The 26425-nt window shown below is 43.5% G+C and overlaps 2 protein-coding genes across 3 annotated transcripts in view; one reads left to right on the plus strand and one right to left on the minus strand.

Annotated features, from left to right (window-relative positions):
• Positions 1-6783, minus strand: part of LOC125723345 (platelet-derived growth factor C-like) — a 32374-nt gene extending 25591 nt beyond the window's left edge. The window contains exon 1 of the mRNA XM_048999844.1: positions 5918-6783. Coding sequence (XP_048855801.1) covers positions 5918-6029 — 112 coding nt within the window. The 5' untranslated portion in view covers positions 6030-6783. The remainder of the gene's footprint in view (positions 1-5917) is intronic.
• A 4561-nt stretch (positions 6784-11344) lies between these two features.
• LOC125723344 (glycine receptor subunit beta) lies at positions 11345-24678 on the plus strand. Of its 2 annotated transcripts, XM_048999842.1 has the most exons (10): positions 11345-11641; positions 13497-13642; positions 14560-14666; positions 15377-15444; positions 17663-17889; positions 18839-18921; positions 19188-19328; positions 21663-21815; positions 22618-22904; positions 23661-24678. In XM_048999842.1, exons 2-10 carry the CDS (start codon positions 13512-13514, stop codon positions 23952-23954), a joined length of 1491 nt encoding a protein of 496 aa, XP_048855799.1. In that variant the 5' UTR covers positions 11345-11641; positions 13497-13511; the 3' UTR covers positions 23955-24678. The 2 variants fall into 2 exon arrangements, with proteins under 2 accessions (XP_048855799.1, XP_048855800.1); XM_048999843.1 differs by lacking the exons at positions 11345-11641; positions 14560-14666 and having other exon boundaries at positions 13519-13642.
• Positions 24679-26425: the final 1747 nt, after the last annotated feature.

Below are 26425 nucleotides of genomic sequence, written 5' to 3' on the forward strand. Positions count from 1 at the left end.
CGTTCCACTTGATAATCCAAACTACTCCTCTTCATGCTCAATACCCACTCTCCAAGAACTCACCCAGTGTCTGAAATGAAACCAATTATTTACTGTCAAATAACTTTACCTCAAGTAAGTTCCCTAGCAATTTACTTCAACCCCCTGCTTATGTGATGTGTCCTATGTATCTTTCTAGGGTTAGGCAGCACAACCAGGGACAGTGTGTTAACCGTTGGGTTCCTGTGTCATTTCTGCTCCCAATGCACCAACCACTGTGTCATTGATCAAATTACACTATTATTATTTGGCATCACTATATACTGAGTTGCTCAAAATCAAGGGTAGTATTGAATCAATATTTTTTAATGAGAAACTGCTACGATAAATACAGAACCAGTCAAAAGTCTGGACACACCTGCTTTTAACGCATTTGTCTCTATTTTAGCTATGCTATTCATCTTATAGTAAAAGGCCTAGAGGCAATGAAGTAACACATCGAGTACTGCAACGTCCAAGAGTTCAACATCTCAACATTTTCTCAAATGTTAGACTCCTCAAAATTACCCCCTTTTGCTTTGATGACAGCATTGCAGACTCTTGGCATTCTTTCAACCAGCTTCCAGATGTCGCCACCTGGAATGTTTCTCCATCAGTCCTGCAGGAGTTTCCACAAGTTCTGGGCACAAGTTGGATACCTTGCTCTTACTCTTCGATCCAACTTATCCCAGACCAGCCGTAAAGGATTTAGGTCAGGGGGATTGTGGGGGCTCAGGTCATCTGTCACTGCACTCGTTCCTCGTTCAAAAGATAATACCGCATAATCTTGAGGTGTGGCTAGTGTTTTTGATTTTGTTGAAAAACATATGATTTTCAGTAGGTGTGTGCAGATTTTTGTTTATGCCTTTTAGAACATGCATACAGTAGAGTCTGTGTTATTGATAAAGAACAAGGCGAACGCATTGTGGATATCAGTCAGGCAAGAGTTGCTTTCATTGGGGGCCATCCTATAATACGCACACGCAACAGTACGTCACTAAAAACAGAGACCACAGGGGATCCACTACATCCAGGACTATGAATTTGTCAGTATTGTAGCTGTGTTATTCACCTTAAAGTAAAAGTTCTTGAGGACATAAAGTAATACATATCAAAAATTGCAATGCCCAAGAGAATGGTACGTAGGAAATCTTTCATTTTCCAGAATCTGCTGTTATTCTCCTATGGAAACCACATCAGAGATTATATATATATATATATTCAGTATATCACTGATACCTGGCTGATGTTGCAGATTGTTTGTCAGAGAGGCTATATATATATATATATATATATATATATATATATATATAATAAATATAAATAAAAGTTAAGGAAAAACCAGTTAGCGAAGACCATTACACCCATGATCAGATTATGGTCATTTTTCATCTCACCTGAAGGTACGTTTTGGTAAAAGCGACAAAGAAATCAACGTGCACACTACTAACATTACAATACACTACTATCGGCAGTTTTACGAAATATACTACAATCATCCAGGCAACTTAAAAGAAGGGTAACAGGGGAACTGTTTGGATTGCAGAGAGACCAAACAAGTGAAGGCAGCAGACCACCATGACTCCTAATTAAAATATATACAATAGCAGAGGAGGGCGCCTCATTTCTAAGCAAGTGCTCTGTGAGAAACTCACTAACCCTAATATTTGGGGGCAGGGGGAAGGGTAACTAAAGAGGCCATTAGTAAAATGGTGGAACGTTTTAGTAACAGGAGATATGATGTCAGTTTGCGGACCACGTCAGCCCCTACTCCGTGCAATATCACGCTAATATCTGGTTGCTAAAATGCTAAAGTGAGCGTAGCGACGCGACGCGGTGTAATAATGTTACCATTCGCGGCTCGTTTCAGGTTCTACTCCTGGACCAGGCGCACAATTTTGATCCCCTTCGCCTGCAGTTATTCTGCAAGGCACACAAACCCAAGACCAAAGTTTTACTTGGGAAACTCCATCCAGAGTTGCACCCCGGAGTCACGGGGAATGTGGTGAGGAGACACGTCTTCTCCGATGACCACACGAGCCTTCGTCCCCAGTGAGTTAGTTACTGTACAGGAGATGCGTGAACGCTGGCGCACACACACACACACACACACACAGCCCAGCGAATGACAAACTCCAGGCGAGCAGTGGCGTCTGTGAATGCCAGACACGTGACACCCCCCGACACGGGCTGAAAAGCTGGCAGATCCTGCAGCTCGCGCTGTGACGGGTGTAACTGGACTCGCCCCCCTCCCCCAAAAGCACACTTCTCAGATTCATCTAAAAGCGCCGTTTTATGGACATTTAAAAATATGCCTCCCCCCCCCCCCCCCCCATCTAAATTTTCTTCCTTTACAAAATGTCCCGTATGACAAGCCGTTCTCAAGTGGTTAACTGCATAAGCCCATTTCAGTCATATGTCCTGCGGTTTACTTCACTGCTATACGGCAAGCAGCCCATAATGATTCAGCGTCATAGACAGGCTGGCATTTCCATTGCACTGCCAAATAACTAAAGCGGTTCACTTTTTTTCTACTTATTTTCTAGTCATTAAGAGGTTATCGTTTAACAGAGAATGAATCGAGTAAACAGATAAACTGACTGCCACATCAATAAGGCAAATATGAATATCAGGAATATTATCTCTGAATATTAAAACATGCTAAAAATGTAAAATGCATCCCCCTGCAGTTAAAGTACAGAAACAAATCAATGAAGAATGGTTCTGGCCACTAAATTTTGTATGAAAAGTAAACACTAAAAAAGCTTTCAGTGTTGATTATCCGTAAAACCGCCGTTTATTTTCCGGCCAAACTCTTTATGGATGCTGCTGAGATGGGATTTATCTGCCACTTGTACAAGTACAGGTAGGTAGGAAATCTTTCGTTTTCCAGCATCTGGTGTTATTCTCCTATGGGACGCACATCGGAGCAAAGCCTGGGGTGAACGCGAAGGGGTATGTGTTTAATTCATTATTCAATGTGATCCGCAGATCGATCTCTGTTTTGCCACAGAGAATAAAAAAAAAAAAAAAAAAACATTACGTCATTCTATCACCCCCCCCCACACACACACACACACACACACACACACAGCCAGTGCCCCCCAGGTTATTTAAGTTTGAGACCCCTGGCGTAGGGTCTGTCATTGATCCGGCACCCCGGAGCAATTTTCCAGGATTAAGGACCTTGATAAAGGGCCCAACGCTGACAAGATCACTCTTGGGTCCATGAGCAAGGCCTGCATCCGCATATGGCACAGATACAGCGGCCTGAATGATGGAATTAACTCGCACGTCCGCCGAAAATCAACATTAACAACTGCCGCCTCGTTCTCTTACAGTCAACACCCGAAATTAGCTCTGTCACCAGCACAACTGTAGAGGGGCCGAATGAGGTCATGAACAGGCTTCTCTTCCTCGTCACGGCGTGTTTACTTCATCTCTCCCCCCCCCCCCCCCCCCCACCGCCTGCTTTTTGGGTTATGTGCTAAGGGGCACCTGCTCGTCTTCAATCTAAACCGAAGAATCGCATCAGCATGTTCAGCAACTTTCACTTTATTCCCCTACCCTTCACAGTAAAGGCTGTATGGTGTCAGACGGGCCTCACAGTACAAAAATCATACACCATGTCCTCAGATAATGAGGTAAAAGACCCAGTAATTAATGATGTAATGATGTAATAATGAACACAATAATGATCGATTCTGCAAAAATGCTGTGCATCCTTTTCTATTAATGTGCTAAACATTATGTGTTTTTTTTTGCTAATCTCCAACCCTAAATTAGTGCAGAAACACCCTACAGCAGGTGGGCTATGGTACGCATGGATGGGATGGCTGACGACATGTTTGAGTAACGCCTTTCATCACCTCTGCTCTTCTGCCCTTTGTTACGGAGTGGAAAGACCGAAGACTTCTACCCCCACTCAGAATGATCAAATGAGAATGACTACATCCACATCTGTCATCTGAACCCTGGACTTTACTCACCAATTAAGCCTGTGATCCACCTGTGATTGGACCACAAATTTGTCTCCACCTCCTGGCCGCAAGCATGCGGCAAAGTGTGTTCCGGTTTAGAAAACAATCTGTTCTGACATCGTCCAAAAGCATTCGGTTGTTGCAAAACAGTTCCCGCTACCCTACGATTACGATAAATGAATGCCCATTCCTGATCAGCCTGCCGTTGAACCAAAATGAACTTCTCTTCGGAGAATTTAATTATACACTGAGGCACAAATCTCAGTTTTCAAAAAAAAAAAAAATAATAATAACTTGGCGGGGGCTATCGTAATTTCTTTGGTTATCTTTCAATTATAAGGCCACCCCAGCACACAAAAAAATCCTTGTGTGTCTTGTGTGATGCTGGCTAGTCCCTTAATCTTATGAACTGTCAGCACAAGAGACATAAACCAATCACAGCTGACGGGGTCACATGGGGACAGGGAGATACCTGGGCTATTTTAGCAAAAAGAGGGGTTTGTGTGGATCACAGGTGCAGTCGCCTGGTTTGGATAGCCATCGAATAACCCAGTCCTTGACAAGCAGTTTATACGTTCACTGCATCTGGGCATATGACCACGTGGACCAATCAATACTGTCTGGTCCACGGCCATTTGATATCAGCTGGCAGAGCTGAGCTGCTCCTCTGAAAGGATACTCCTCAACTGCTCTTCCCTGAAAGAACAGCTGTGAAATCTTTTAGCGGACTTAACCCGAGCGTCGACTTCCTAAATCCAATTAGATACTCACTGCAGACCTGGGCTTTTTGAGCAACGCTCCTTGCACCGCACGGGTGATCGTTATCACGACAGCATCGGGTGACGTTGCCTTAAATAAAGGAGCTCAGCATCTGCCTTGCAAAGTGTGCCTGGTGCTAAACTTGAGGGAGGGAGAGTGAGCGTGAACCTTTACGGAGTTAAATGGGGCTACATGAAATGCTGCTGTGGGGTCAAGAGTTCTTGAAATGGGAGAGGGAGAGAGTATGTAAAATTTATGCACTGGGTGAATCAGAGAGCCAGTCAAGGAAAAGTAAATAAATACAAAGAGCAGTAAGTGCCGAGGCAAGTTATCCAAGCCAAAAACGCATGGTAAGGGCATGCTATTACAGATTAAACATATAAAACTGTTAGAAGGCTTAATAATCAACAAATAAAACAATGTTTACCATGTACTGAGGCACTGACGTTTCTTTCTCAAGTTGCAATTTTTTGAGTCAAGCTGAACTTATATTAAACATTAAACACAACTAGTAGACCCTTTTGAGACATTAATACTAAATATCAATTAATCAATAGCTAATCGATGTTTTGAGGCCATGAGCAAGGCACACGGACTTCCTCGCACAATCACAAGCTAACAGAAGAATTAATAAGCGAAGCCCTAAAAAGGGAACGTGCGAATTGCTTGAAAGGCAACATTAATAAAACATCGCTTTATTTACTTTAAAATGCTTAAATCACCAGGCCCTCAATTTAAACCGAAGTTGGTATTTGACCAACTGAGTGAAACAAAGCATAAATCATAGAGGGTTCAGAAGGTACGCAAATTACATACCCCGCGGCTGATCGCCCGCATGAAAAGGCTCCTTTAATACTTACACCGAAACCAAATCTCAAGAGATATGAAAAGTGAGTTTTCCCCCCCTCTATACCTCACTTGAGGTACACTTTAAAAGTTAAAAAGTCATTACGTTTCCTGCGCTGGTTTATCCAGCGTGCGCCGGACAAAAGGTGTTCATTCATTTCAATTGACCACAGGGGAAATGTCCGTCAGGAAGAAAAGCGCTGCACTTTAAACCCTTTAAAGTAAACGAGCAGATGAAGGGGGGGAAACGGCGTTTGAAGCACCCGAGGTTAGTGTTACACACTTCTGATGGGGAGGCCCGCATGCCGGCTTACCGCTCAGCCCTTTCAAGCCGGAGTGTTGAAACGTGTTGCCGGCACTTGATTCAGCCCCCGATCCATGACGCTGAGCAGACGACACAAGGAGGAACAACAATAACAGGATCATTTGGATGACGGTAAACTGCGAGACCTATGGATGGGACTTCAGAGCCAGGCGTCTCAGGACGTGTTTTGTCACCATTCACAATCTGTGCAGGGTGCGAGAGCCGGTATCCCGGTTTAAAAGCATCGGCGGACAAACTGGTATCCACATAATCGGATCAAAAAGTCCCCTTCACGTTGGTAAAAGGAAAAAAAAAACTTTACATGCTAGGCTATTGGATGCACCCACAGACCCTCCAGAAAAGTTGAATCGCTGCACGCCGACGCGCAAGTGTGCTCGGTGGGATGCAAACACAAAGCACCTGCTTACTTGGTTAAAATTCCGGCAAAAGTTTTAATGTTCATCAAGCAAGTCTAAAGACTGTGCACCGTCCGCATACGCCGGGTGCAATTAACGTGATGAACTTTCTGCACTTTTATGATGGAGCATAATGGTCCATGTCCTTCGTTTTCAAGTCACTGCCACTTTGTTATCCTACCAGTCGTCACCCAAAGTACTCGATCGCGTCCATTATTCTTGCATTGCGAGCGGAGACGTGTACAGTGCTGCGGGTCCTTCGCTAAAAATCCCAACTTTTCCCGGATGATCCCGTTAAGACGGACTCCCGATACTGCGCGAAGTCTAATCCCCATGTATCGAGAGGCAGTACTGAGGCGGCAGCGTCTGAAGCATGAGTGGACGCAGACTGCCAACTGGCGACACAACAGGTGCTGTACATAAAGTCAAACTTCCCAGTCAAGGGAACTCCCCCCCCCCCAGCTCCCACTGGGACGCCCAAACTAAATAGTCGCTCCTGCTCCGTAATGTAACCGAAGACGTGCTCTTTCGTTACACGCGTTAAATATATACGTGATAAAATTCAAGTTATTGTAAGCTCTTTACCAAAATTAAACATGTTATTCTCTTGTGATTATCCACGCGGTATCCTGACATTTACAAACGTCAGTTTTTGATGGGATAACTTCAGATTATGTGTATATGTTGACAAGAAAAAGAGAGTGTGTAGGAATACCAATTCTGTATGAAACGAATCCCAACAGCTGACTGAAACCTGCTGATGATTTTAATGAAGAAACACGTCGGATGCTTTCAGGATAATCAGCATTTTTGCTCCTTCGAGACTTTCAGTTTTCACATTGTAAGTAATAAAATGGTAATTGTAACGTCCGATTCGGCATCTCTCTATAAACATTTTATGCAACACAGTGGAGGAAAAACAACTTAGAGTCTTATAATGGTAATCTTTCTGGTGTGCTGAAGTGCGTTTTTACGTATAGATAATAATACATAATAAACAACAGGCCCAGACAAACATATAATTTATGGCACTTAGGCAGAGTAAATAAGTATTCTCCTGAAAGCAAACTATGAATGGAGCTCACTTATTGTAATTCTTTCATCGGTAGAGAATTGGTCGCGATCCTTTTTATTATTTTTCTTTGAAGCATCAGTATGCTACCTTGGTGATGGGGTGACAAAGGCGTCTTAACGAGTTAATGTCGGGGCTTTGTGCTGGCTGCTGCATTGTCCTAACTTCGTTAGGCGCTGTTATTTTGAAGACATGCCTGTTTCTCTGGCTCAGGGATGTTCCACAGCATTTAGGGGGGGGGAACGTGTTCAGGTTTGTAATTTAGCTGCTATAGGGTGGTACATTGGGTCAGTGTTGTGGCCTGACACCTTTGGGGCTGAGGGTCCATCGCCTGCCCCTGTGTCTGTTGGCTCTGTACATTCTCCTTACTTTCATGGTGGATTCCTGCAACTACTCTGATTTCCTCCCGCAGTCCAAAAACGCTTCTATGCATTGGTGTCTCTAAATTGCTCATGCGTGTGGGTTATGTCCCTTCCGCTGGTCTGACATCCCATCCCAGGTGTCCCTCCCCTGTGCTACACTGTCTCGGATTGGTTCCAGGCTCGCCGTCACCCTTTCTTGGGTAAGCGGTCTGACATATGGATTAATGAGCTGTTATGCTGGTGAACATATACGATAATATCTCAGTTTTCTGGCACCCAGGTCACTGGCCTGCGAGGGCTACTCACGTAGCTTATGGAATTTTTAGTGGGATGCGGCTTAAATCGCGCGACACGCTGACCCCGCTGACAGAGGCGTGCCACGCGTGTTTCACGCGGTTGGTGCGCGGCGTGGCCGTCGACGCCCCGGCGTCCAGTGGCGTCTGCTCGCGGCACCTGCCCCCCTGGCCTTCGTGACCCGACTGTCGCCTGCGTGAGTTTGTGCGTCCGCGGTGAATTAAGGCTGTAACTCGCCGTATCGCCGCCTTGGAAAATGACATGCTGCGGTGCAGTGAGAATTGCGTGAGGAGGAAAACCCCCTTCGGTTAAGATGAATGAAGACAAAACACAAAAGGGAGCCATTTCTTTAAATTAGCAGTAGAAAGATGCAATATCCACCATGTTGAAAGATTGACTTGGGCACCACGTGCTATGGGGATGGCTGATCTTGATGTCACATAAGAAGGAATAATCCTTCTCTCCTGTTTCCAATTTGTGTCATAGGGTATGACCGCATGAAATGCTTTTCATGTGCTTATTGTTATTCTTTACCCATGAATAGAATCTTCTAAGAGTTTATATTCCCTTAAACTACCTTCTCTCTTATAAAGGGGGGGGGGTCGCTTACTGATTTTGATTGCAATTCTTCATCCATGATGCAATACCTGGGCAGTCTACCTCAGAGTGTGCATCTTAGCCAGGGCGCTAGACGGGATGTTGGAAAACCGTGGGCGATCAAAGCGTGCGTTTAATGTTAAAGTGAGTGAGTATAAGCATTTTGCACGACTTATCAGTGGAGCGTCAACGCGGCATCTGGTGCCAGGTCCCATTCTTTTGTCTGGCTGAAGGTGTCAGGTTGCATTTTGTGCCGGGTAAAGACCAGATGTCTGCACTCTGGTGCAGAAACATTTTCTTTCTATTCCCTCTTTATTTTCCCTCAAGGTTTTGTCTGAATAGCTTTGGTATTTTGTCTCCACGGACCCCCCCCCCCCCCCCCCCCCCCCCCCGTTCCCCGCACGGCCCGGCGGTATTTGTGAATCGGCCTCGTCTCTGATTTGTACGAAAATGAATAAATATGTCGATAAAGCCAGGTCCTAAGACGGCTTTAGACGCTCGGTTGGGGATTGTCTGATAGCTGAGGGAGGCGTACAGCCATGATTCATGACGACGTGTGTCCTCACATTACAAGGTTCCAAAACGGTAAACTTTTGCTTACGAACTAGAGACACCTGGTGGTCTCTTCAACCAGTTCTGCCTTTAGCAAAAGAGGGCAACTTACAAGGGTAAGAATAGCCCTTAATTAACTGTTAGCCCAATGTTAGCAATATAGCTAATGCTATTTACACAAGTACTTATTTTTTTTATCATCGTTGCAGGTTGCTGAACTACTCATACAGCAATGCGCTCAAACGCCTTCGCAACATCTGTATGATGTGTTGGACGCCAGTTATCTCCAGCTGCATACACTGGAAACGTGAGCACTGCCAGTTGCTGCCAGATTAGCGTGCTGAGAGAGCAAGAAGCGTCGTGGCATCTATGATAGCCGGAGGCTTGCGGTCGCAGAAACTTCATAAATACACACGTGTCTTTAGTTCCCTTCAAGAGATTTGGTCGGCAGATGCACAGGAGAGACACAACTGTTCGTGCCTCAAAAGATCTTTTCGGCTTTTTTTCCAAACTATAGGCAGTATGTTTACCTTTAGGAAAGCCAAGTTAGAATATTACAGAGATAACAGCACAAGACGTGCCTCCTTTGTTTCAGTTGCAGGCCATATTTATGGTAATTCAACACGCGTGTTTCACTCTGCATGTCAAACCTTTCTGATTACCTCTGATTACCACCCATCAAAGCAAGGGAATAGTTATGCACTAATGCATCACGTGCAAGGGCTGTCCAGTCGGCACAAGCGCGCCTGCCGTGTTTACCGTCTTCACGGATTTACTGGTAATCCCTGTCTGCGAGAGGAGCACATGTGACTTATGTTAGCTTCACATGCATACAGAGATAGCTGTTGCATTTCTCACTAGTGCCTGCTACGTTTTTTTTATATTTGATTTTTTTTTTTACATAGATATTCAAACCAATACGTTTTAAATTAACCAAACGGTCTGGCTTTCAATAACACAATCATCTCATATATAATTTGGTGGCCATGGAAGAGAATTTCATCAAAACAGTGAGATGTGATTAATGAGGGGTTTGCCTCAGGCATTCTCTATATATGCAATCAAAACGCAGATTCTTTTTTTTTAAATGGATATTCTGAACATCACAGGTCTGTTGAAAAGCAGCTTTTTTTTCCCAGAGTAATGTTTGTTTCAGCAGTCACTGTTTCAGAATTTTAAAAAGATTTGTTTAATCAGATTTACTGGTTATGTTAATCGGTGTGATGTGGTTTAGGATATGCAATTTGTATTTTACAGCATTGAAGGGAAAAAAATGCCATGTTTCCGGGCATGTAAAGTCCGAGCTGGAGAATGCAAGAAGAGGCCAGCATTTCAGCGCTACTCTCAGCAAATAAAAGCTGAATTACTTCGCTTTGAATGTACCTTTTCATGTACGTTTACTGTGGAAATGTACATCTCACAAAGCTCAGGCCTCATACCCAGAATACATTCACGTTCATTAAAACACTGTGTTACTGTGTCTGACGAAAGACATCTCTCGTCAAGCCACATCTGAGCAGTCGGAAAGATTGCTTGCGTATGTTAATGTGCTTTTAAGCTCTGCGCTTGTATTTCCTTGCTCAGATTTCTGCTGCTCTCTCAATTTTGCCTTGTATGCTTCTGTGACATTAAGACCAGCCTTTCAGCTCCCTGTTGTACATCCTTCCATTCTGTTCCCTTCTGTCACATCGACCCTGAAGTGTAACAGTGAACATTTTGTCTGAATAAGCTTTCAGAATTGCAGTAAAACTATATGGGCAACATTACCATGTGCGAAAGCAGTCTTGCTAAGGCAAAATTCACACACTTTTTTTCCTCTTTGAAATAGTTCTTCTTATAGTGTCTTTTGTGCTGACATGGTCAAAGGGCCTCATGCAGTGCAAGCATAATAACTAGCCAGTCAATTTTGTCCTGTTTCCAATCAAACAGGTTAGCCAGCTAACGTTTCTGGTGTTGTGGCTATCAGCTATATATATCAACTGTATATGCGTGACGTCGAAGATAATTAATGAGAGGATCACACGTGCGCAGAAAGATGCTGGCGCTGCGCAATCTTCGCGCGATGCCTGTGACTCCACATCTTGGAGCGGTGCTGATGCGGCGCTTTTTGCGGCGTTGCCGTTCCTGCGCATGCGCCGGAGCAGGTGCAGGGGCTCGTGCTCCATCTTGGTCACCCCGAAGACCGGCCGAAATATAATACGGACGGGAGGGGAGGGGGCATGTGGAAATAGAAAGGGACTGACTGATAGATGGTAATATGGTCCATCGGAAGTTAAAACTCTAATTTCCCGTTGTGTGCTTGTCATACGTAGCTGCATAAGGAAACAGGAAGCGCTCGATTACTTTTGATGGTGATCTCCTGTCCGGGCAATTGGTTGTATTGCATCCTTTGCCATTAATTTTAGAGAGCAAGATCGTTTGGAGATCATCACAATATCTTGGTAAGTAATATAAGTTATTAGCGCTCTGTAGAGTTCATTATTCCTTAGGTGGTATGCCGCATTATGTATGTCTACATCGCATCGGCTATAGCTGCGTTTTTCGCTTGTGTTAAATTGGATTTTCAGTCCTCTTCTCTCCATTATCGGTAAGTGAAATAGTGTTGACCAGCGTTAAGTGTTAACGATCATAGGTATAGCGGTGCATGAGTTTGGTGATCATACACAGGAAATGCATACCGGAGTTTACTCAATGCTTCACTTACACCACGAGGTTCACCTTGTTTCTACCAAAACCATTAGTTGCAAAGCAAATGCCTTAATTTACTAGCATACAGTTAAACGAGAACCAATGGGCAGAGTTTAGCAATGGCAATACGAACTGGAAGTTTATTATTAATAATTTCTTATCGATTTACTTATGAAATACATTGGATATTGTTATTAATCCATAAATACCTCGTAAGCTATTACAATGGGAATAAGATGTATATTTGCCACAAAAAGTAGGTGATATTCTAATAAAAATCGTTATAGATTGTATTTATGGTAGGTGTCCATTTTGGAAAAAGGGCTTCAAATAAATTGTGCCTCGTTCAGACATATGGCTTTGCATCGTGGTTTTCTTGGTTTACCATGACACAGCATAGGATACCGATGCGGCACTGATCTGGAGCCGCAAAAGGTAGTTTCTAAAGGGCCGATGTGTAAGCGCGTGCCACCCATGAAAATCACTCAATTGCACCGAATTTTACATTCCAGGGTTAGGCGGGAGAGGCCGCGTACTTAGGTGATGGTTAATGTGTGATCGAATGTCATATCAATTGTGTATCCTTCCAAACCATGCTGTGGTTTTATAGAACTGTTTTTGTTTTTTTTTTACCAGGTCTATACAATGTAACAACTTGTTTGTGAGAAAACCTATAACTCGAGAAGTGTCACAGCTTTTAGGATATGAAGGGGGGAAAAATAACAGCAGAGGCACTGCAGAAAACAAAATAAATGAGATCAATATAAAATAACCAAAAATAGCCACATGTGAAAGATCGTGAATGTGCTGTTACAGGGTTTCAAAAATCAGGACAAAAAGTGGTCGCGGAACATCAGCAGACATTGTAGAGTCTAAAATGGTATCCTGTGACTTAATAACAAACTTTGGCTTGATGGACTCAACCCTATACTTTTGTTTCTTACTATGGGGTATGATAACCAAACTTTAATTGTCCTCTGGGTTAGGTGAGAAGGATGCCCTATTTCAGCTAATTTATAATATAGTATTGTCATTCGGAATGCATGAAGACTGGGAAGTATATATGTGAGGAATAACAGGCAGGAGACGAGTTCAGTAGCTGCTATTGTAAAACATAATCCGTTCCGCTGAGGAGATAGAGGGGCGGATATTGCTGGGCAGTTTCTGGCTGGATTCTACCAGATGAAGAGCATCTAAGAATTGCAGGAGATGCAGGTAGCGCATATGTGCATGAAATACCCCAAAATTAGGGGGAAGGATCTCAGATGATGCCGTAACAGACATCTTGAAAGGTTCTAGAAGATGAGTTGTTCGTTAAGGAAAGAGAAACCAACGGCAGTATGTTGGAAGAGTTGGAAGGCAAATGTTCATGGAAGTATGTTATTAATGTATATTAGGGGACTCGATTCTGAGTTTTAGGAGTTCGAGGCTGTGTGTCCTTCTAGGAATCATCAAGCTGTGGTAGAAACTGCTATGATAAAAGATGGTGGTTAGATATGGGAAGGTGAACGTTTGGGGTGAAGTCAAGGCGGGTGGAGTCTGACATGCTGCTGGCAGGTGAGATTCCACGCCAACGTAGCCGTGACGTCTGTGCCTCTGTTCCGATAGCTTTTTTGGGGGAGAATGCGGCCAGAGATGTGGCTGGTGAGACTGGAACTCCTGCTGCTGGTCTGCTCTCTGTGGGTGGCGGCAGGTTCCGCCAAGGAGAAAACCACCAAGAAGGGGAAGAAGGGGAAGCAGGTGATCTGTCCCTCGTAAGTGTGCAGACGGCGGGCGGAGAGTCGCGCCGTGATGGCGCTCAAATGCACGGACAGCTGGGTTTTCACAGAAATGTTAAATGCTTCTTATAATCCTTCATTCCCTCCTATAACATTGCTGTTTTTATGATGGGTTCAGGATTGCTATTAAAGGCAGAGATACCGATAGACACCATACACAGTTGGTCTTAGTACGAATGAGTTTGATATGTGAAGTGTATCATATTTCCTCAGACTTAGCAATTTAAATATGTAAATGCTTATTGCCATGTTCTTCTGCTGTACCATATATTATTATGGTAGAGTGGTGACTCTGAGGTTAGGGCTATGTGTCAGCAACCGGAAGGTCGCTGGTTTGAATCCCATGAATGCCAAAAGTGATCCTACTCCGTTGGGCCTTTGAGCAAGACCCTTAACATGCAATTGCTTCATATTGGGTGTGACGTTAATCTACATCCGGCCCTATAAGGAGGTCCTCTGACTTACAGGGAGAAAATTGGGGGTTGGTGGCAGGATTGGCACTCTAGCTGCTGGGAAAAAAACTCACACTGGTCCTTTCGGACTAGTGTGGTGCTGAGGTATCACCCACCGCACGGCTGCCCTCGGGTTCTCATCCCTGAGGTGGTTTGTCGTGTGGTGGATGCAGTAACTCGCTGTCTTCAGTGCATGATACTTACCTCACTCGTATATTATTAATATCATTCTTTAGTTGATGAATGGATAAGGCAATTTTTCTTTCCTTTATATGACTTAATCGGAAAAGACCACAAACTCGATCATTTAACTGTGCCGAAAGTTAGATTGCTGATTTTTTAGAAGATGAATTAGCATTTATTTCATTGGAATCGTACCTGTCCCTTATGTCAAGCATAGCTCGATTGAGAGAGTTTTTTTGTAATGTTTCGTTTTCATAGACAGCTATCAGCAGAGGACATTGCCAGAGTTCCTGGGAATTCCACGAGCAACATCTTAAACCGGCTACTGGTTACTTACGATCCCAGATTTCGGCCCAACTTTCAAGGTACGGAGGACCTTGAGATCAGAAATTCGAAATATAATTAATGTTCGGCTTTTAAAATGCTTTTGGTTGAAGCCTGGGATGTCGATGCTGCAGCGCTGTGGAAAACAAGCTGTGTTCTGCTGTGCTGCTGTGCTTTTTCCTGGCAGAGTGATGCCCTTTCACTGTTCAATGAGACAGAGCCGGCATGTGCCGCCCAATCAAAAGCGTTTAGAAAAGTCACCTGTGAGACAGATTTGGCTCGAATGATTTTCTGTAGGACTCTGTGGAGGTAAAGATTGCTACACAAGAAGGGGATTTTCAACAACAAAGGGATATTCGAGAAAGTCTGTTCAGTGCTCCCTGTCTTTTTAAATATAATACTTAAATTATTTAGGTATCGTTTCCAGCTGGCATTGGGTCCAGCGTCCAGGGCGTCCCCTGTTTTGTGTAGTAAGCTGCCTGGCAAGGGCTCCAGCCTACTTCAGGTTGAGGATAGATTTGGAAGATGGAAGGATTTTCAACTGGCTTCCCATCCAGGCTGCCCCCTGCCTTGGTACTTGTGCTGACTAAGATGGCCTCTAGGATCTGTTTGACCCTGTACTAGATAAGAAGTTGATTGAATGGATGGATGGATAGATGGATGGAAAGATGGATAAATAAATTCTAGCTTTGTTTAATCTCTTCAAGTGCCTCTTGCTTTCAATGCAATAACATGCATTTAATATTCACAGGAATCCCAGTGGAGGATAAAGTTAACATTTTCATAAACAGCTTTGGCTCCATCCAAGAAACGACCATGGTAAGAACCAGATGCGCAGTACTGAATCTCACTGGCTTTTACCTTTGTCTTAATTAGTATTAGTTGAGCGATCACACCATCACTGCGTTGGACTGTGGGAGGACCTTACATACACCATGCGTATACCTTACATACGCCATGCGTATACCTTACATACACCATGCGTATACCTTACACACACCATGCATATACCTTACATACACCATGCATATACCTTACACACACCATGCATATACCATACATATACTATGTTATATACCTATAACATGGTTATATGTATAAAAATAAGGGTGAAATCATGTATCAAATACATTAGCAAATGACTGCATGGCAATATAAAACAAATAACCTTAACCCCTGGCTTGATATATGGATATCTTTCTTACAAGCTCTTACTGTTTAAAATAGATTTTATACATTGGATTTAAAAGGTTAAAATATTCAGAGTATAAGGTGCGTCCTCAATGTCGATGTTATCACACTGGTGTCAATTATCGCCGCTTGCACTACATCGTGAATTTTGTATTACGGGAAAATGTAGCAGGTGATCGCAATTTAAATTCATTAAATGTAATGAGCTGTCATTGTTCATCGCGCACAGCACCGGCGTGCCTTGCTCTGAAGCTAAGCTAAGGGGATGTTTTCAAGGGTAAGCACTGAGCGAGCCTGACTGCATCAGGTGGAGAAGACACTGCGCGTCGGAAGGTCTTCGGTCAAAATGAAGACCCCAGAAAACCTGTGCATTCTGAGGCTATTAGGGCTGCATATTATTAGCCCTAACTGTGCTATTACCCAAAGCTTTGATATTAAGACTTTGTGCATTTATAATATTAAATTAGGTAATACTTTACTTGAGGGAGCATAGATAATAAGAATAATAACCGATTGAGACCAATTGAAATTGTCTTTACGCCTCCCTCAACTTGCTCTTTGTAGAGTAATTAATAATTTGTATAGTATTAATTAACCAGAAACTAAGTATTAGTTACGTATTGCTTCCATGTTCGTTCCTCATTAATCAGTCATAACGGTTCATGTATTTGTTGCAGTTACTATGTTTGGCCCTGATTTGTACTTGAGTAGTGACTGAGTAACGGCCCCCTCAAGTCAAGTGTTACCTTAAATTATTTACTATAGCACTTTGTTTATAGAAATTGACAGTGTAATTCAGCCAGCAGTGAGACGTTCTGCTAGCTGCCATTCGATTGAGTCATTCTGCCACGTAAGGGTACGGATAAGAGCACCAGAAAATAGCATTGAGAAATTTATCAAGTTTTTTTTTTTAATGACCGAGACGTCCATGACTGAGGAGCCCCCTTCGCTTAGCTCACGGTGTTTTGGATGCCGCTGGTCCTTCAGGGAGGTATCACAGAGCTCCTCGGTACAGCTGCGGGTCAGTCTAGGTCTTCTGGCTTTGTTCCCATCCCAGAGTTACCCATTAACATTTAAAAACTCAAAGACGCTTTTCTTTTCTTGTGTGGCTCTACTTTGCATGTGGTGGTGGGGGGGGGGGGGGGGGGGGGAGGGGGAGGGGAGGCACACCAGTGTGATAATGTGTCTGGGGTGAAAGATCTGATCTCACGGTGGAACCGGCTCGCCCAATTAGTGCTAACGAATGCTGTTTCCTTGTGAGGGTCCTGCTCTAGGTGTGTACATAAACTTTGAACCCTGTGGATGAACAAAGCGATTTGAGCTTCCAGATCTCCCATTACACAGGAAAAGTGTATTGAGGGTAAACAGGGGTCTTGTTAAACAGCAGCTGCTCAGCCAAAGCCATTGATAGTCACCCATTTCCATACTGGTTGTCCGGTACAGGCATAAGGTTAACTTGGAGTCCGTCCCAGAAATCCCAGCGCAGAGATGCGGGGATACGATAACAGACCTTCGAAGGGCACGGACTCACAAGCTAGCGACACCATGGAGTCACCAGTTCACCTAACCGCATGTTTTTAGTGTGTGAAAACCAGTGTGCCCAGTGGAAACGCGGGGAGAACTTGGACACTCACAGACCTGGGGTGGGAATCAAACCCACAAGCCTGGAGGCGTGAAGCAACAGCGCCACCTACTGAGCCACCAGCCATTTACACAGTTCGTGGTTATCTTTGGTTGCGGAAAGACCTTCATAATGAGATTGCATTTCCAGCATGTTGCACTTTTTTTGAAATAGCTATCATTCCTAACGATAGCCCATTTAGCAGAAATATCTGCTTGTGTCCAGGATTACAGAGTAAACATCTTCCTGAGGCAGAGGTGGAACGATCCTAGACTCAGGCTCCCCACCGATTTCAAATCAGACTCCCTCACCGTCGACCCCAACCTGTTCCAGTGCCTCTGGAAGCCTGACTTGTTCTTCGCGAACGAAAAGAACGCCAACTTTCACGACGTGACGCAGGAAAACATCCTCCTGTTCATTTTCCGCAACGGTGATGTGCTTATCAGTATGAGGTACTACACATCTCTGTTTGAATGTCAAACTTTATTGACTGTCCATGTATTCATTTAGATGTGACATGTTGGTGATTCTTTAGAGGTCTTACTTTACTGTTAATAATGTGTCCATAATGATGGAAGATGTCTTGACTTCTCTGTGAAATGGGCAAAGTGTAAATTTTTTCCAAATTCACAACGTTTGAGTCTTTGAGATTTTCATGCGGTCAGAAATATATTTTTGTCGTTCTTTTGGCTTCAGGAGCTTCTCTACAATGAGTTCTGCATTTAGTAAGAACAGGAGCCGTCTAAGATGTGCAGTGATAGCTCTGCTTTTCACACACAGACGGGGTCTTTGGAAGCCCGGTGTTATTACGGCTCGTTAGGGGAGATGGCGTGGTGGCAAAATACCAAGTTCGAGGATCATTGCTTGATATAACTTGCACGTGGGTCATCGTTCTCTTTCCCAGGTTTTAGTTTAATGCGGTTTAATGTGAATTCTCCGTGCAAATCCCTGTCGCGTGGCAGTGACGGGTTGCCTGCCCCCTGAAATTTCACTTTGTACCAAAGCTTTTATGAATCTCAACCACAAGTCTGAAAGTAGCATGAAGAGGTCTGAGTCCGTTTTGACTCCGATTCAGAATCTGCATTCCGAAAAGTACACTTTCCGTAAATTTTGAACCTGGTCTCTAGGCAGAATAATGGCTGAGTATCTGGATCTCGGTACAAAGGTTTTCAGATTCAGTCAAACGATTACTAAATTGTGGTTATATCCACAAGAAGACCACTAGTCTTTGGAAATATTGCTCTCCGTCTTTAAATCTTCTAATATAAATGCAGTTTGTGATCTCTCGGTTCTCTAAACATTTCACCGGAAGTTGGGATCCGAGTGACTGCTTTTCACAATGCAACAGCGAGGAATGACTCTCTGCAAAATGCATTTCTCTTCCTGTCTGTCACATTCCAGGTTGTCTGTCACTCTGTCCTGTCCTCTGGATTTGACTTTGTTTCCGATGGACACCCAGAAGTGCAAGATGCAGCTGGAAAGCTGTATGTGACCAAATCCGTGTCATTACTCCAGTTCACTTCATGTACGGCTTTTGCTAGCATGTCGTCTAAACGCTGGGATCCTCACCTAAATGAAATCATCAGCATTTGTGTGTTTTTGTTACGGTTCGTCATGCTCTTTCGGCTTGCCCCCCGCCACCTGTTTTTTTTTTTTTTTTTTTTTTTTTTTGGGGGGGGGGGGGGGGCATCTGGAGTGTTGAGGTCTTTGGAGTGAGGTACTTACACCCCCTCTGGATGTCTGTTTCCAGTTGGCTACACCACAAATGACCTTAAGTTCAGCTGGCAGTCAGGCGACCCAGTGCAAATGGATGAAATTGCACTGCCCCAGTTTGACGTAAAGCAGGAAGACATCGAGTATGGAAACTGTACCAAGTACTATAAAGGGACAGGTAATGTGTTACATGATTCTTAATGCTTTATGCTTCATGCTTTGACTCACCAAAACAGAACTTCGAAAAATGACCATTAAATCTTGCAGTGACATGCTTGTGAATAGATTTCTTTTGGTTGTGTATGACAAATTGGAGTTTTTCGGAAATGAAGCCACATTTCTTACAATTAAGTAAGCATTTAGCTTTGTTTCCAAAAAAAAATTCTTTATATTACAAGAAAAAGAAGCAATATTTGTCATGTTGACATCACGGGAGATTACACTAAAAATGGGACCTTAGTTCAGCTAAGGCTCAGGCAAGTTTGGATATTTTCATAGTATAATGGATATTTTCTATACGTATATTTCTATATGCAGTATAGTACAGATTTAGGAGAAAATGCACTGAAAATGATTTGCACTGTGCTTGAAACACATCAGCAGACTCTCTTAGTCATCAGCCGGTTTGGTGTGTGATCTCTGCACAGTCATTGAATACTGTTAATCTGCACTATTGACTTTATACATGTTACATAAGGAATGAGTCAATGCTTTTCCATATTGTATGCTGTATATATTTGACAGTTTAGATTCATTACCAGGAAAAGAAAATGAAATTCAGTTTCAGCTGTCAATAGCGATTAATCAAGGACGTTTCGATCGCAGCAATATGTAATAAAATCAAATCCACATAGACAGAGGCCTAGGAATGGGGGGGGGGGGTGTACCCCTCAACGTTTGTTTGCCTTTATTTGCTCCCCCCATATAAATATACCTCTGCATTTGAATTATTGCACCCCCCCAAAAAAAAAAAAAAAAAAAACTCTCTACAGTGCCCTTGCATAGAGAATCTATTTTATTATTAGGTGCCGTCAAGATGCTATTGACTCGTTGGCAACTGTATAAATCACTTTTCTCTGTCTGAGTCGTTATTATACAGGCCTTGGATATTATTAAATACCACCAGGAGGCATCATTGTAGCCACTGTACTGCGTTTCAGCTTTGTTTTTCAGTGTCTTGGTGAAAGTCTTGATTACAGTAGATAGTTGAAAAGCGCAATTCAGAATATATAATGTCTAATTTAAAAGCCATAAACTTTATGAAATGCATTACAGCTCAAAAATACTGTGTTTATATAATATATTACTATGGAATATTGAAAGCAACTCAATGCACACATTTTTAAAATACTGTAAAAATTTTCACTGTAAAAATTTTCACTGTAAAAATGTTCACTGTAAAACTTTTCACTGTAAGAATTGTATGTTCAGCATCTACTTCTCATTCATTCAATGCTGGGGGGGGAATCAGGATTTCAGAGACTCAAGCAGAGTTCTTTGTTAGGTTACCTGTCTCTGTTTCAACCTAGACAATAGCTGTAAATAAAAATACATCAGGGAGACGGATAGAAGTGACTCCAACAGACCATTAAGTAACACTGGAGTAACTGGTGTCCAGTGAGGGACAGCTTGTTGATATTTTACGGGTGCAGTGTTCAAAGTCTTCATCTTTTAGTCTTCACCTACAAAACATTTGGTCAGAACAGAGGATCAGCTCCTTCAGCCAGTATAGGATCGACTGCCTTCCTTACCTTCCATTTCTCTGCAAATGCATGTCTTCCCATCAGCTAATCTGAGCAATGTTATCATAACGAATTAGCTTGAATTAGCTCTACATCTCTCTTAGTAAATTGAAAAGGAGTCAGCAATGTTGCTCTGAGTTTTGTTTCTGTCAGAATTGATTGGTCAGAATGATTAAGTTCTGCATTCAGTGCATCTACAAAGACCAACACAAAATACCTGGTTAAAGAAGATGCAAATAATGTACAGGTGTTTTACTACACATATACTGTCTGGGTGTCTATTTATGTCCGTCCCTGGTACAGGAATGAGACCTAAGGATATGGTTTTGGAAAATTCTCCTAGTGCATTCCTTAAAAATTAAATTAAGTAAAATAATCCTTTACCCTTGAAGTGGTTCTTGAGGCAAAAGTGGATCCTACCGGGTACTGGCTACATGTACTTTTCTAAAGATTCAGGATTCAGGTTTGTCAAACGCAGTTCCACTATGCTATTAAGATCTTACTCTCCATGTTCTTCCACTCAACACAGAAACACAGATTAGATGTACAGACTGAGCTGCCAGTATACATTTAAGGTGGATGTGCCGCAACACATGAAATAAATTACAATTATCACGATAAATATGCAGTGTAACATGTAGTGCATTGTAAGTGTAAAGTGGTCACTGTGTTTAGCATTTATTGCTGTTTTTATAATCCAAGCTAAAGCGTTGGTTTAAATGCAGGAATCCCAGTCTAATTCTTTATCACTTTTCTCCGTTTCTTCGAAGGCTACTATACCTGCGTAGAGGTGATTTTTACTCTGAGGCGGCAGGTCGGCTTCTACATGATGGGTGTCTACGCCCCCACCCTCCTCTTAGTGGTGATCTCGTGGCTGTCCTTCTGGATCAACCCGGATGCCAGCGCTGCCAGGGTTCCGTTAGGTAGACCTGCCCCCCCACCCCCGGCCATTGGAGTCTGCTTGGCAGTTGGCTGTGTAATCATCCATTTCAGATCCATAGCTACCTCTTCCCCTTGACAGCACCCATCTCCGCCCCACCCCCGCCCCGCCCCGCCAACTCTGGATGCGTTCATGACATCTGAGTAAATGATTCCATTTCAGGTCAGTCACGCCCTGTCCATCACACTCTTTGGTGCTTAAACTGCATGCATGTGTTTCCGATTGATTGATTTTTCTTTTAGAACTTCCCAAGAGCACTGGCTAGTTAATAAACATATTTGTAAGCTTTCGTCCTTCAAAAATACTGGAGTTTGACACATGGGATTAGGTTGATTATTAACACAATGTATTTGTATTATAGTATGTTGGCACAAAATATCAGACCTTCGACATTATGACATTATTTTCAAGACAGCATATTTGAAATCGGTATTTTTCAGTTCTTTAGCATAGTGTCCCCTGTCTTTATTAAGCACGAATGAAATAATGTGCATCATCATTACTGCAGTGCGAGAACTCGTATAAAATGTTTTCTTGCTTGTAACATTCTAAATCAATTTGCTACCCTTCAAAGCTACATCAAATTAAGAAACATGCCACTTTAATTCTGTATAGTAATGTATCGATATCATATAAGAATATGCAGGATTAAAGATTGTCATTTGTGTTTATAAGTGGCTGAATGTAAAGAATCAGCTTGTGGTGCACTATGGGATGTGGTGTGAACAGCTCCGGAGCGCCCCCTGTCTGCGTGACTGCCCCTTTTCCGGCCACTGTCCCTGCAGGTATCCTATCAGTGCTGTCGCTGTCCTCTGAATGCACGGCTCTGGCCGCCGAGCTCCCCAAAGTGTCCTATGTGAAGGCCATCGACATCTGGCTCATCGCCTGTCTGCTATTTGGCTTTTCCTCGCTGGTGGAGTACGCCGTAGTCCAGGTCATGCTCAACAGCCCCAAACGCATCGAGGCCGAGAAGGCCAAGCTGGCCAGCAAGGAGAAGGCCGAGGGCAAGACCCCGGCCAAGAACACCGTCAACGGCACGGGAGGGACACCCATGCACGCCAACGCACTCCAGGTGAGCGGGCCTGGATGCTGGAGGTTTTTGGGATAGGTCTGAACATTATACAGTGTCCTACTTGGTATTGACTTCAGGTTGACCACAACCCTGTAACTGGATAAATAGGGTGGATGAGTGATTGAATAGGGGAGATTGATTGATTGATGGATGGATGAGTAAGCAGGATGGATGGATAGATATAAACAGGATGGATGGATAGACGGGATAGATAAACAGGATGATGGATGGACAGATGGATGGATGGATGCATAAACAGGGTAGATGGATGGTTGGATAAGTAAGATCGATAGATGGATAGATGATTGATAAACTAGATGGATGATAAACAGGATGATGGATGGACAGATGGATGGATGGATCAATAGGGTAGATGGGTGGATGGATGGATGATGGATGGACAGATGGATGGATGGATCAATAGGGTAGATGGGTGGATGGATGGATGGATGATGGATGGACAGATGGTTGGATGGATGGATATATATGGAAGATGGATGGATGTTCCTTACACACTTGTCGCAGATCAACACAAACCACGGGTGTGACATTGTCTTTTTTTTATCCTGGCTGTTGGTTTCTGCCAATACAGCGCTAAACGCATCTATTTTTATGCTCGCTGTTAATTTATTAAGTGATATCTGCTCAGTTCTGGAAGCTCAGTTGCAGGCCACAAGATTCAGGAGCTTTTCTTCATGCTTATGGATGAAGATGAAAGCTTCCGTCCGCTCTGACCCGTCGCTCTGCGTTTGACAGGTGGTGGAGACCAGGTGCAAGAAGGTGTGCACCTCCAAGTCCGACCTGCGGTCCAACGACTTCAGCATAGTGGGGTCGCTGCCCCGAGACTTCGAACTCTCCAATTTCGACTGCTACGGAAAGCCTATAGAAGTGGACGGTGTTGGTAAATCACAGGCGAAAAACAACAAGAAGCCAGCTCCTCCGAAGCCGGTCATCCCGTCTGCAGCCAAGCGGGTCGACCTTTACGCTCGGGCCCTCTTCCCCTTCTCCTTCCTATTCTTTAATGTCATATATTGGTCTGTCTACTTGTGACGACCTTGTGAGGGATGCAGCTTCCTGCGAGAACCTCCGTGCACTTTGCGCTACCTCTGTGGTGCGGTTTGTTTTCTTCTGTTCGGTTTCTTTAACGTGTGTTTAGCAATAAATGCAGAATAGTCGCTTATTTTATAGTTGGAGCTTCTAGGGTGAGGGGATTAAAATAATAAACAAAAACAGCATAATTCGCTATATGCAAAAGCGCTTTGCTCTTAGTTCGGGTAGACGGCTTGACGATGCATCGCGTGGGCCTAATGTGGCGTGTATGTTCTGGAAGGTCAGAAACCTGCTTCTGAAACGGATCTTGAGTGACTGCTCCCTGCATATGTCCCTCCGTGACAGAAGGTGTGGGAGAGGCTGTAGTCACGTTACGAGCTCTATATCCAAGCTGATAGCACTTTAAAGCAAATGCACGTTTAAAAATGTATATTTGTATGCATATATAACTATGAATGTATAATTCATCTACGCGTAAATCGGCAAAAGATATGAGATAGGTGTATGGATACTTTTTAGAAAGATGCGATAGTTTGTTTATTCATTGAAGGTCGATATTTCAGCTACTGAAATGGCAGCGGCGATTCACCCCGGGCAACAGATGGCAATTTGCCGCAATAAAACGGCGACGCATCCAAGCGGATGCGAGGAATGTGTCACCTTTATAGGTGAGGGGGGAGAGCCGCGTCCCTTTGAGGCAATAAAGACAACGTAATTGAAAGAACGTGGAAGTGCTGTTTGCGCTTTCTGTTTCCTGTTCTGTCTCCCGTGGATACGCCTTGCGCGAGCTGCTCATTTCACCCTGGCGGTAAGTGGAAAAACACAGAACAAAAGCCCTGTGTCTGCGCTGTTCCATTGATATATTTCTCCTTCTCTGTGCTACTTTGTGTGTCACATGCCACATATATTATGCGATTTTTTTTTCTTGACCCAGAGGGCAGTACAATTTTTAGCATCTTTCGTATATAACCGTATATAGTTCTGATGCCAGCGTTTCCACCAGTTGGCAGGTGTTCGTGTCGCGCACGGGTCATATATCACATTTTGTACGTCTATGGACGATGTCTAAAGGAGATAAATTTTCATGAGGCCATCAAAGAGAAGCGTGAATAGACTGCATTTCACAGAACCGGACAGTGAAATTAAATTTTCCCGGTGGTTCCGAGGCTCTGCATGAAAGCATGTGAACATTGTGAGTGGGGCACCAAATTGATAGGAATCATGGGAATTATGCAAATAAGCCATATGGCTATTGGCCAGAAAATATGATTGAGTAGAATGAACGAAACATGCATGCTTGGAGGATTCGAACATCGTCTCTAAAGTCAGGAAATAGAACTGAGTTTGTTTTTAATGCCTTATTTTCACCGGTGGTCCGAACAGAACCAACCCTTATCACAACGACAAGCATTTCTGGCCTCTGTGGGAGTAGTTTCAAAACATATATGTTCTGATAGTAATCAAATTGATTAATTTTTGGAACAGCTTGCCAGAAACACTCTGTCGCACGCAAAAATCCCAGCTGCTCTTGGCTGTGTGTTTCTTAATTACTCCCTGAGAGGGAATCCTTGCAAGAGCCTTCTGTTGTACTTTGTTACTTTTCCGATTCAGTCAAGGTGTAGAACGTTACATGTAGTAACTAAGTAAAGAGTGTTTCCTGCAGAGTGTTTTCCTGAGACGCTCTTTGAGTGCCCTCCACTGCTGTGTTTGTTTAAATTCTATCTTGAGGTGTAGCGATGTTGTGAGAGATGATAGCCGCAAGACCACGGTGAAGCTAGCTAACGTCCACCATGGGTTCTGTCCACTAGTGAGAGCCCAAACGTCACAACGGTCCGCTCCCAAAATGGTGCCTGCTCTGTGTCCTGGGCTCTATCACGAAGCAACATGGTGCGACATTAATAGTAACACTAAGTAGTGTTTTTTTTTTTTGGTTGCTCATGCATTAGTAAAGTACTTATTTGTAAATTAACATTCGCACAGCCCTGCTGATTCCACAGCTACATTGGCAGTGTTCATGGTGATAGTTTATTTGGGTTCTGCAGTGCTGAGATAAACAATGTGTGATAAGCTAATAGTGCCAGGTTTGTTGTGCGCTGGGGAGAGTGGCGGTAGGCAAAGCTATTTTCTGTGTATTATTATTTTAGGCTTATCGTCCTAGAGAAACCGCAAAGGGAGGGGGGTTTGCTGTTGTGCTATGGCTGAGCGTTGGCTGCGAATGGAGACCTTGGAGATTTAGCTTTAGTTGCGGCCAAGAGTCCATGTTTGGAAGTTCAATTAAGTTCTAAGCAAGGTTCACTAGAGCAGCGAGATTCAGTTGTGCTTTAAAGAGATCACCAGAGTGGGGCACTAACGTCCAGGATTAACGGTACGTTGCCGGGAAGTGATTTCGATTTCATGCTTTTGGAAATAATGTAACGGTGACCTTAGAGTAGCTCTGGGAAATGTGAACATTCAAAGAGGAGTAACGGGGG

This window comes from Brienomyrus brachyistius, unplaced genomic scaffold (assembly GCF_023856365.1).
Source record: "Brienomyrus brachyistius isolate T26 unplaced genomic scaffold, BBRACH_0.4 scaffold47, whole genome shotgun sequence".
NCBI lineage: Eukaryota > Metazoa > Chordata > Actinopteri > Osteoglossiformes > Mormyridae > Brienomyrus > Brienomyrus brachyistius.